Consider the following 12,861-nt stretch of genomic DNA (forward strand, 5'->3'; position numbering starts at 1 on the left):
TGATACGTTTTGTAATTCCTGCTGAAGGTTTGTGGAAATCGCTCATGTGCTTAATTCCTGGGCAAACGCTGTCAACCCAGGAAAGCAAATGGTGAACAACACATCCAGCTCGGTCTCCCCTGGGAGATGCACAGCCGGCACTGCTGCCACGTCCCTGGAGACTGTGTCCCCTCCTCCAACAGCAACGGCAAACCTCTGTGAGAGATGGGCCATGAGCCACAGGAATCCCCCCGGGGCTACTCCATCCTGCTTTACTGAAGACATATGTGAAAAGATGGGAGAGAAAGCCCCCTCCACTGTAGCACGTGTGACCGCAAGCAGCACACAGCAAAGATTACGTTCAAGCCCTAAATGAATGCAATGGGCAAAGCTGCAAGCTGGAAAACAAAACCCAATGTTACAAGTCAAGGATCATAAATGATTAGGACTTCCAAGCCATTTTGAAGTGTTTCATATTCATCCAAAGCTGCATATACCGTATGTCACGTTATCTAATAACATAACTACATTTCAAAATATTCCGTATGTCTCTTGGAATCATGCTTGCATTACTCTGAAAACCACAGCTGTGGAATGTCACAGCATTTTTAAATTTAAAATTTGCAACCTTAAGTAATAAACACTGTTTGCATTTAATTTCCTTCTTGTTTCTTAAAAAGAATACAAATAAATGGCTGTGGATTTATGAATTTGTACATTTCTTCCTGATTAACCTGCCCGATTAGATCACTTTTCTAGGCAGCAAGATTAAAGAGTATGCAATTAATTTGGCACAATTTCATAAACTGAGGGGCCAGATTAGAAAGCCTCAGTATCATATGCAAAACCTCAAAAGTCAAACCCCTGTATTTTTCCACAGCTGCTACTTGTTTGAATTACCACCTATCACTCAAGGAGAAAGCTAGCTGTGGCACAATGGAGTTCTGCAAAATACTGTTCTGGCGTTCACAGACAATGACATAAATAGACCATAAAAGGTATGTAGTATGCATGCACCAGACTATTTCTGTCATTTAAATAGCTTTTAAAAGTACTTTAGTTAAACATAACACGAATCAAGCAACATGCAGAGGTTTAAAGAGCAGCCATTTCTGTACTGTGTTAAGAAATGCTGTTACTCTTAGTCATAAGGTAGACTAAAGGCTTCATTGAAAAAAAAAAGAAAAAAAAAACAAAAAACCACAACAACTAAAAATCCCCTAACAGCCCATTCTAAATCACCTTTGGGCTGAGACCAAGTAATTGCAGCTTTAAACAAAAGACCAATTTCTGAGAAAGTTGCAAAAGTGAGAGTAGGGAGGTCAAAAGGAGAGCTGGAAAGCAAGCAAGTTAACTGTTAACTCCTGTGTCTCAAGTAACTTTCTGTATCTCCTATAAAAATTTGCCACAGAGTGTGAAATGCACAGTGGAGAAAAAAAAAAAGGATGCTTGGGATGCAGCACAGAGGGTGAAATGCCTGCCCCAAATATCCTATGATTTTTCAGTAGCAGATAATCATACAAATGACTCCCAGGTTTCTTCAGCTCAAAACCACCATCTCTCCTCAAGAATGGTTATTTCTCTATTAATTTTCAACTTCTCACCTCAAAATTGTTTCAATCACAGAACTGCTCCAACTCAACACTCCAAAAACATGAACATAGGAAAAATGCTTTTTTCCACATTCACAGTTTGAATGAGCCATCTTCCTTTTCATATTTTTGGAACTAAGCAGAAACCATCCTTGCAAAGCACCTACTGGAAACTCCAGAAGCTCTGAGAATTTTTAAGATCATCAAACAATTGGTTAAACTAGAAATTTCACCTGAAGTCAACAAACCCTACCCTGACGGTGCTGTATCAGGCCCTGGGCTAGCACACGCATGTGGAAAGGTAACAGAGAACCAGTCTGTTCTCAGGGAGGCACTGCAGCAACTAAATAATGTCAATAAATAATAAAGAAAAACAGCTCAAGCAAAATCATCTTTCAACCCAGAAAAGCTTATCTGGAAACAGGGAACTTCCACCAATTATTACAGCGGAGGCGATATATCCTGCGAGGGTTAAACTTGAATCTTGCTATTTTCTTTCATTTGCTTTCTGAAGAATTCTCCATTGGGTAAAAATCTTGCTTGCTTGGCCTCAGCCCAGAGGTTTTTTAATTTACTTTTTGAAAGTCTAATAAAGTAATTTCAGCCATTTCTGAGTTATCTAAAAGTGAAATAATTCTCCTCACTCAAACCATGCCGATGTTTCGCTGCTCATGTTGCTCAAATACAACTGAACCGTACAAAACAAAACTTTCTAGCTGACTAATTCCTGAAGAGACTCCAAACCTTCCAATGACTTGAAAAGCCCCATGTAGCTAAACAAAAAGTACTGTAAGCAACACATTTCTGAGGCCTGGGTTTCCTGTAGGTGACGCAGCAACGTTTGTCCATGCTGACAGCTGGGACAGTGCCCACCAGTGCAACCAGGAATTTGCAGCCTCTCTGCTCCAGCCCAGCTCCAGCAGCTCTGCAGGGAGAGGAAGGAGCCCTGGTCCCGTGGGTCTGCACAACAGCTCACAAAGGAGCCTTTCAGCCCAACATTTTTATTTTCATTTTATTTTTTTTGGATTTTGGGGAGGCACAGGGTAATAACCTTTTCACTTCTCATTTCTTGCAATCTTTTCATTTCTTCCTAGATAATCTGTAGTGAGCAAATTTCTTACCTATGTACCTGACTCTTGGCAGAGTAAAAGAGGGATTTTTACATGGGGTTCCCATGCCTGCAACTGGGCTTTCAGAGCAAAGCAGAAAGGGAGCCTGCAAAGCAGCAGTTCTTTGACAAAGAGCTACCTCGACCCTTAGCACTTGCAAAGTACCAGGAGATCAATCGCTCCCTGAATTCCTCCAGCCAAGCAAAGCACCATAGAGAAGGCTCAATAAACTATGAGGATGCCCAGTTTTTTATTAAGAAACCACCATTCCTGAAGGCAGATGAAGAAAAAAAAGTCAGCCTGAAGAAAATCACTGTCAGCACAGCTTCTCTGCCATGGACATTCAGCGAGTAGGCAAGTGCACATAAAGAAAAATCTAGGAAATTTCTATTGAAAATGATCACTACAAAGAAGAATGTGATTTTTACGCCTTAAAGATGTCACCAAGTGAGAGTCAACGTGGAACTGAACAACTCAAAGGATGAGAACAAATTTAGGTCTTGTGTGGGCTAAACCAATGATCTGACAATTAAGGACAAAAAAGGAGAGGGTCAAAGACCCCATGCCTACACCAGCCCCAAGCTCCCCAGCTACTGCTGCTACCTTGATACCAGGCTGCACAAAACTGAGTTTAGAAATAACCCAGTGCTAAGCAAGGACAATCTGGGACCTTTCAACCTCCCCTCCTGGGAACAGAACTTGTGTCACTGATTGAGAACAGCAGGGCTGGCTATAGAGATGCTTTTTCATTTGTTCTGTCCCAAAGTAATTGTGTTGATCAGGTTTGAACCTTTCTCCTCTCCCACAACAGGAAATAGCTGATGATCCCACTGGATCACCAGCTCTGTCCATCTGCAGGGCCTACACAAATCCTGTTAGTGACACAGCAATGGCACAAGAAAGCAACAAGCAGTGGGGCTGTTCAAGAGGAAGGAGGATATCCTTCAGTGCTTAACAAAAAGTTGGTAATTCTGCTTGAGGGCCCAAAAAGCCCTGGAAGAAAGCACCCAAGGAGAAGAAAAGCAGCCTGAGCTTGCTCCAGTTATTTTGACGCTGAGCTGGAGAGCTGATCCTGCACCAGCCAAACCCTCAGGCAAAGGCAGGTACTAGGTGTCTGACGCATGGTGGTGGCTGATGCTCAGAAAAACCATCAGGCAAAGAGGGAATGCCAGGTCCTGCCACTGCTCCTTCCATGCCCAGTCAGAAGGGTCCAGGATCTGCATTTCTGGCAGCTGATGATTGCACAGAATAGGCCAAGGGAGCTCAACTCACAGTACTTCGGGGACAAGCAGAACTAGAAGAGCTGGCTTGCCAGTGCTTTGGGATTTGATCCAAGACGTGGACTGCAGATTCACAGGGAGAATATGAAGAGTGAAGAATCACACCCTCAATGATAACCAGAAGGTTATCTCATATTTGTTATGGTGGCCAATACCAGCCACTGCTTCTACATAAAACCTTATATACTTGTTGCAATAAAAGCATCTTCCAACAAAATTTCTTTAAGTCCTATGGTCTTCTGCTATTTCCAGCATTGTTTCTGGCTCAGCTGTGTCTGACTCTCAATGGATAATAGGACACAGAGCTTTCCTCCATACAGGCCTTCTTTATTATTATTTTTTTAGGTATACATGACGTGCACATTCAATAGTATATTATTTGTCTGCAGATAGGTACACTTCTAAACTGCTTAAGCAGCTAGTTCAGGGACTGTTTCTTGGAGAATCACATTTACAGAGTTGCATCAAATTTTCAATTTGATTTCTTGTTGACTAGTATAGAAGAATAAATATCTCATTTTGATTTTTATTGTCTTAAGGCAATTTAAATGCACTTTAAATGTTACCACTGCATGCATCAATTTACAGCAAGATAAAACAACACTTTCTAAGTTTTACATACATAAATTGTGCTTCTCCAGTGCTGACATGAAAATTACTAATAAATTTCCACATACAAAATTTTGAAAATTTCCATCTTCTGTAGCTACACATAAAAAAGACAAAAAAAAGAAGCAAAAGGCAAAACAATGTCTCCACTGAGTTTGTGGTAAACCTACAGATATCAATTGTACATGTGTGTGGTGATGAATCGAGACCATTTGATGCATACCTTAATTTCATTTGCAATATAAATAAATATATAAATACTAGTAAATTGAATCACACAATAGAAGCTGATCTCATACTAATGCAGCTCCTACAAATTCCTGTTGCAGTAAGGATCCCACAGTGCTTGTTGGAGAGAGGTAAAATAAAAGCAATCCTTGTCCCAAATTTAAATATTGCTATCATTATTATAAAATTATTGCAATGCTGTGAGGCAACAGTAAAGCCCTCTGTATGTCAGCAAACTATTAGAATCACAGAACCATGGAATGGTTTGGGTTGGAAGGGACCTTGAAGTCCATCCAGTTCCAACCCCTGCCCCCAGCCCAGGCTGCCCCCAGCCCCATCCAGCCTTGGGCACTGCCAGGGATGGGGCACCCACAGCTCCTCTGAGCAGCCTGGGCCGGGGCCTCACCACCCTCTGAGTAAAGAATTTCTTCCTCATATTTAATCTAAACCTACCCTCTTTTAATTTAAAGCCATTACCCCTTGCCCTATCACTCTGCTCCCTGCAAAGAGTCCCGTCCGTCCCCCCCCACCAGGGCACTGTCAGGCCGCTGTAAGGTCAGCCTGGAGCCTTCTCTTCTCCACTCCCTCAGCCTGTCTCCATAGGAGAGGTGCTCCAACCCCTTGATCATCCTCGTGGCCTCCTCTGGACCTGTTCCAACAGCTCCATATCCAGGGGATTGTCCTGGCCCAGGTACAGGACCTTGCACTTGGCCTTGTTGAACTCCATGAAATTGGTACAGGCCACCTCTCTGGCCCGTCCAGGTCCCTCTGGATGGCAACTGCAGCATGGCAACTGCACCACACAGCCTGGTTTCATCTGCAAACCTGCTTGCTGCGGGTGCACTCAATTCATGTCACTAATGAAAGTATTAAACAGTACTGGTCCTAGTACAGACCTCTGAGGGACACCTCTCATAACTGGTCTTCATCTGCACATTGAACCTTTCACCACAGCTCTCTAGATGAAGCCATCCAGCCAGGTCCTTACCCACCAAATAGTCCTCCCATCAAATCCATGTATCTCCAATTTAGAGATATGGATGTTGTGTGGGACCGCATCAAAGGCTTTGGGCAAGTCCAGGTAGATGACATCAGTTGCTCCTCCCTTGTCCACCAATGCTGTCAATCTGTCATAAAAGGCCTCCAAGTTAGTCAGGCACAATTCTCCCTTAGTGAAGCCATGCAGGATGTCTCCATCACCAGTTTTCCAAGTCCCTTCCTTAGTATGGCTTCCAGGAAGATCTGCTCCATGATCTTCCTGGGCAAAGAACTGAGGTTGACCAATGTGTAGTTCCCTGCATCCTCCTTTTCACCCTTTCTCAAAATGGGGGTTATGCTTCTCCTCCAGTCACTGGGGACTTTCCCTGACTGCCACAACTTTTCAAATATAATGGAGAGAGTGGCTTAGCAACTTCACCTGCCAGTGCCCTCAGGACTAGGTATGTTCCAGGAACCATATTCAGGTTCCTCAGACAGTCACAAACCTGATGTTCTCCTACAGTGGGTGGGGCAGTTGCCACTCACTATTATTTTATGGATTTTTTTCTTCAACTGCAGAGCGAAGCTAGTTTGTAGCAGTTATTTAAAGGACTTCTAGGAGTTTTGTTGGCATTTAGAAAGAAATACGAGTACCAAAAACCAATTATGCATCTATCTAAGGATACAGAAGAAGCTCTATGATGTTAAACAGCACACAAGAACTATGCAACCATGCAATTAAAGTATTTACTGTGACTGTAGACTCTGAGAAGTTTCAGATGCATGCTTCCTTTTCAGCTGTGCATTTGCTGACTTCTGAGAGTTTAAGCATTTAAGATTTAACACTACATTAGCATTCATTATTCCTGGATTTTCAGTTTTCATTGGGAGATTCCCTTATGTGCCTTCAGACATTCCAGTCAATTGTTTAATGGAAGACCAAGAACACTAATGTTGCTAGTGAAAAATGAGGAGATATCGCAGATGCTCCTACAAGTCTGACACACTTCAGTGCTTAACTCAGGTGGAAGAAAATAAAAACACCGAAAGGCTTGTGATCTAGTTTCAAGTCCCTATGGTTTTGCTATTTTAGATACGTATTTCTCCAAATTATACATGCTACGCTAATTGTACAAAACAGCCAAGCAAAACTTCCCCATTTCTGCAATTAAGTAACTTGAAATTAGCCACTTACAGAAAATTCAGGAAAAAGAAAATCACTTCTGACTAAGCACAAGAAATTTCATGCAAACAATACATTTGGAAAGTGACCTCAGCAGGGGCACGGGGATGATTTCAAGCATCATTTTATGTGTAGCATGAAAACACAGAAGCATACCACTGCCAGCATAAAGTGAGATACACAATTCAGCAGCCTGTACTGTGGGCATCCATAAATAGTAACGAACATCAGCACCTGATGCGTTTTACTGTGTGTAATCCTTTTCCATGAATAAAAACAACCCTCTGCACAGGTACAAACATCCTGAAGTCCTGGATTTTGCCTGAACTTTTTGCCTTGGTCTGTAACCGTCCTCCACCCAGACACAGCAGGGGTGGATCATAACACCTCGGGCAGGTGCCTACAGTGCCTGAGGCTGGCACATGATTTCATCTGCCAGGAGAGACTTAGTGATTTGCAGCTCTCCCAACACACAGCAATGCCGCAAACAGCCCCGTGCAGTAAATACTGCAGTTATCCTACTGCAGCAAGCACAGCGGCTGGCCACAACTTCAGGAGGAATACTGCTGGAGTGGAGAGCCACAGAGATCAGAGAGCCAAAGAGATTATCCTACAAACGGGCTACCCAAAAGAAGCATTAATGATGGACAGAGAAGTGGCAGAGCAATCTTCAAAGCCTTCCCCAAAATATTCCCTGAGCGTGAATGTTACCCCAGGATTCCCAAATATTTGAGCAGGAGAGAGATACCTCTATGAGCTCGCACATGGGTCTGGAAACAGTTGTAATACTTGTATTTCTTCCCACATATTCCACACTCATAAGATCCTGAAAAACAAGACAGAAAAGCATACAACGCCATATTAGATCAGGAAAAACAGCCTCACCATATACTTATCCGTAAACCAGGAACAAAAAAAATGCAGTTTGCAGCAAAGTAATTTTTGGAAGATTCATGGAGATAAATGCAGGAAATCACTACGCAGACTCTATTCCTTTTACAGCCTTATTTAAGATTCCTTGACATATTACCCTGAACTTACATTTTCAGTATATCTTTATAAATTTGCTAACATGAAAGGGCCACTCTCAAAATAGCCTGACTTATAATTTTATAATAATGACTAATATTTCCTATGGACAGAAATAACCTTGAATTACTTTTCAGTAAGTTCCTAGTAAATGGGAAAAAAGCTTTTCAACTGAAAAAAGAAGGCAGTATGTTATCTTGAGGCAAGTAGTTTTCAAAATTTCTCAAGAAATGCACAATGTACAAATTTCTCAGGAAACCCACAGAGATTTGGTAAATATCCACCCAGAGGAAACCAAATAGATACAAATAGAACTTTTGACCTTTTTAAGGAAAATCACATGACCACAGTAGTCTCTCTTCTCAATTTGTGTATCTAATTCCAGAAAACACACATCTGCAAATAGTCATTTGAAATGAAACCAGAGAAAGAGAGCTGGGAGAATCATTTGTAATGATGAAATTATGCAATGAATTTAGCCTCTTCTGTTTATTGGACAGGCAGACAGAAATTTCCTCAGATTTGTTATTTAAGATGATTCAACCCTTTTTTCCCACTCCATTTTGGCAAACAGGCTGTAAGTTAGACTTTAAAGCTCTCACTTGCAAAATGTATTGCATTTGTTAGCTGTCCATCAGCAGGTAATTAACAGATCCTGTATGTCCTATCTGGTAGAGCAAGGACAGCACTCACTGGAAGAGGAGGTGGGAGAAGGCAGGACTGAGGATTCTTTAGTGTGAACGGAGTATTTCCTTTCCACGGACATGCATGCAACCTTGGAAAAATCTTCCTGATCATGCGAAACAGCAAAACTCAAGGATGGGCCACAAACAAGAACACAACATTCACGCTCACGTCCAAATAAACACTTCCAAACATCATATTACAGCAATACTTACTGTGTGTTACTCTTGAGTAAGGTCTTTCCAGGAACAAAATCAAACATGTTTTTTGAACACACTGTACACACATTCTTTCTTCTCTATGTCCTATTGCTTACAGCTTCTGAAGAAAACAACCCTCCTCCCATCTCACAGCCATGCTGAATTCCCTGCCCATCACTGTTAGCATCACTTAGGACTCTCTTTTGAGCTTGGGAGGATACTTTGTCACTGATGCTCAGACACGCAATTCGCAATAGCCCGAACACAGGAGAACACATCTGGAAAAACACTCTAAAATATGGACGCTGTAGTCAGTTGACTATGATCTGCTCCACAGCCTCTTATATTGTACCTAGCCGCATTTCCCGTATACAGATACAAATAGATGGGACAGTCATCACCAATGGCCACTCCACTCAGGTTATCCTAAGTGAAATCCTGGATACCAGCAAGTCAGCAGCATCTGCCAGCCCTCATTGTCCATGCTCAAAGACTGATGAAATTGATCGCGAATCTCCACAGCTCTTTTCTGAAAACTATTCCAGCCAGAGTCCCAGAGCAAGCATGGCCAGAAGATGAGTGCGCTCCCGATCATTTGGGCCATTCCAACCCGTAACCTTGTTCAGTGCCTGAGGTTCAGCTGTACCACCAGCAAACTGAGACTGCCGCCCACCCATGCCCCTAAAACAGTGCTGCGCACACACAGAGCACTGCAAAAAATAAAAATAGATGAAAACCAATTAGGGGCTCTGGGCTGATTTCACACACACATACCTCCCCCCCCATCCACCAGTTCTTGTATTTCTCCCCTCCTCTGCAGGTGGTATAAGGCACATAAATGCATTTGCTTGTGCAGAAGTTCTTCAAGAAGAACATAAGCCATACAAGTGATTGCATAGTGTCTTCCCTTGCCAGAATGCAACCAAACCGGCACTGCTGCCCCATGCAATGGGCTCTGCCCAGGAAGCAAGGGCAGGAACTGAAGGCAGGACAGAGCCCACTGCATCTCATAGCAAGTGCTTTGGTCCCAATATCCCCTGTGACTCAGCTCGCACATGTAACGTGGGGGAGGCTACAGACAGCTTTGCCAGGGGCACCTCTACCCACCTCCTGCCTGCAGGTGGCCGAGCACTGCCCCACAGGGACTGCAAGACAGCCCAACAGCCCCAGCTACGTATGCAGCACACCATGGTGGGGTCAGAGGCACAGATCCCACTGTGAAAGGAGGGAGTGTTTGCCGCAGTAACTATTGTTAGAGTTGCCTAGAGATTAAGTGAAATAACACATGCTAAGGCTTTACAGAGGACATGCTCGTGTTGCCTTGGGCACTACCACTGTGGTCATGGCTTATTTCAGACTTCACCCACATCAGGATGTGCCACGCAAGGTTAAAGCCGCTTGTAGTAGGTGAGAAGATGGGGAGGGTTTTTGGTTAGTTGGTGCACTCAGTTTGGCCAGACTTCTACTGAGCCTTGCAGATAGAATTTGGGCAACACACTCAGCGTGTCCAGAGCTTTCCCTTGCTCTCTTGTTCCTGATTAGACTTTCACACCCTTCCATCACATACCAGACATGTATCTCAATACACGGTCAAAAATCCAGGTCCCTGAATATCGATTTCGTGTTTATCCAACGGGAGAGCCACGTTCCACTGCTTTTCCATCTAAATTGTGCGGAAAAAAATCTGAAAAGAGCCCTTAAAGTGGATGCATTTCCAAAGAATAACGATGATTGATACCTATTAAACATCTCTGTAGCCTCTGACATTTTGTTTTCAAGCCACAGAGACAGAAAGGCTTGGAAATTTTTAAGGCTTTTGCAGCATTTACGTGGTTTAACTAAGGAGAATCCAAAGATCTCACAAATTATGTGTGCATAGCAGCTCAGTACCTGAGACATCAGCATCATGGTATGAATCAAGCATGTACATAGATTGATAGTCTCAAAGCAGAAGGATTCACTCTTCACATTGTCTCAGAAACATTTCTGATATAATGCATGACTTGAAAAATCCTCTCCAAAATATTTTTCATAAAGCCCGGACCAGACTGGGGGTTGAAATAGTCTTGTATAAAACTTCTCCTGACCAACTCACAGATACCTCAGTCCTTCAAAACACAAATACTGACCTGATGGTATTCCCAGCATTAGAAAATGATCCACACCAGCCAAACAGTTTCCCTCCCTTTCTCTTGATTTATAACACCAATACCATTCTATTTTCCTCTCCTTTCTAGATCACTTCACAGTCTGCTTCTTGGCCTTTCTTGCCCTCACAGCCCTGCCCTGAGAAATGCTGATGTGCTGGAGCTCTTCAAATGGCCCTGGCCCAAGGCCAGCACATGAAGTGAGCAAGATAAAATGGACAAAGAAGGAGGAGAGGAGACATCGGCTCTCTAAGCTATGCCCTCCCAGACACACCGGTAAGGAGGCAGCAGCTCTGGGCCCATGGGAGCCATCAGTCTATTGGCTGCCCTTGCTTGGGATGACCCGGGGGACCCATGGGCCTTGTGAGACTCATGCATAACAGCATATCAAAAGGAATCACAGAACTTCAGAATTACAGAATTGTAGGGGTTGGAAGGGACCTCAAGAGATCATCAGGTCCAACCCCCTTAGCAGGATCCCTAAAGCGGGTTGCCCAGGTAGGCGTCCTGATGGGCCTTGAATATCTCCAGAGAAGGAGACTCCACAACCTCCCTGGGCTGCCTGTCCCAGTGCTCCGTCACCCTCACAATGAAGAAGTTCTTTCACATGTTGGTGCAGAACTTCCTGTGCTCATTTTGTGGCCATTGCCCCTTGTCCTGTCCCCACAAACCACTGAAAAGAGGTTGGCCACATCGCTCTGTCTCCCACACTCCAGGTATTTGTAAACATTGATGAGATCCCCTCTCAGTCTTCTTTTCCCAAGGCTGAACAGACCCAGGTCTCTCAGCCTTTCCTCACAGGGAAGATGCTCCAGGCCCCATATCATCTTTGTGGCCCTCTGCTGGACTCCTTCTAGGAGATCCCTGTCTTTTTTGTACCGGGAAGCCCAGAACTGGACACAGTACTCCAGGTGAGGCCTGACCAGGGCAGAGCAGAGGGGGAGGATCACCTCCACCTGTTGGCCATGCTCCTTTTGATGCACGCCAGGATCCCCTTGGCCTTCTCGGCCACCAGGTCACACTGCTGGCTCATGGCCAACCTGTTGTCCACCTGTCGTCCACCAGAAACCCCTAGGTCATTCTCTGCTGAGCTCCTCTCCAGCAGGTCATCCCCCAGCCCGTACTTATCCATGTGGTAGTTCCTTCCTAGGTGCAGGACTCTACATTTGCTCTTGTACACTTACTCTTCTTCATTGGGTTTCTTCCCTGAATCCTTCACCACTTCCACTGGCTGTGCTGGGGTCAAAAGGGTGTTTGTATGAACTTCATTAGCACCTGGATAATTAAGCACCTGCAGCCAGACAGCAGCTTCCAGCAGAAAGCAGAACTGGAGGGCAGCCCCACAGGGCTGAGAGCAAATGGGCACAAACTCAGCAAAACACAAAAAAGGGCATGTTTTGGGGGTCTGCCCCAGTCTCCTCCAGGTGCTGCCCGAGCTCCAGTCCAGTTGCAGCCCCTGGTACCCTCTTGGCCCAAACCAGACTCTCCAGAAGATTTTTGGGAAGTGTCACTTAGTTCACCCCATCCTTCAGGTCCTTACTTGTAACAGAAGGACTCTGTTTCTAAAGCAGGGGGATTATGAGGAGAAGACGGTGGTGAACTGGGAGGGGAGCAGGAGGGGGTGGCCACAGCCCTTCATCGTGAGGGGGTTGAGAGTAAAAGCCCCGTATCATGGAAACATCAGGGTGCGATTGGGCCTCAGGATGTGGGACCTACATTCCTGCCAGGAATAAACGTCCCAGAAGAGGAAAGGGTGCTGTTCTGAGGAGTTTGGACTAGAGGGAATGGCCTGAACTTGCACCAGAGGAGCTTCAGGTTGGAAATGAGGAGACATTTCTTCTCA

General features: G+C 44.3%; 1 protein-coding gene across 19 annotated transcripts in view; it reads right to left on the reverse strand.

Moving 5' to 3' along the window:
* The window catches only part of ZNF618 (zinc finger protein 618), a 176,918-nt gene that overhangs the window by 73,211 nt on the left and 90,846 nt on the right, over positions 1 to 12,861 (reverse strand). For all 19 annotated transcript variants that reach the window (XM_072025363.1, XM_072025360.1, XM_072025361.1 and 16 more), the window contains exon 4: positions 7,707 to 7,784. In XM_072025363.1, the coding sequence (XP_071881464.1) occupies positions 7,707 to 7,784 (78 nt within the window). The remainder of the gene's footprint in view (positions 1 to 7,706; positions 7,785 to 12,861) is intronic.

Source organism: Anas platyrhynchos, chromosome 18 (assembly GCF_047663525.1).
Source record: "Anas platyrhynchos isolate ZD024472 breed Pekin duck chromosome 18, IASCAAS_PekinDuck_T2T, whole genome shotgun sequence".
In the NCBI taxonomy this organism is placed as follows: domain Eukaryota; kingdom Metazoa; phylum Chordata; class Aves; order Anseriformes; family Anatidae; genus Anas; species Anas platyrhynchos.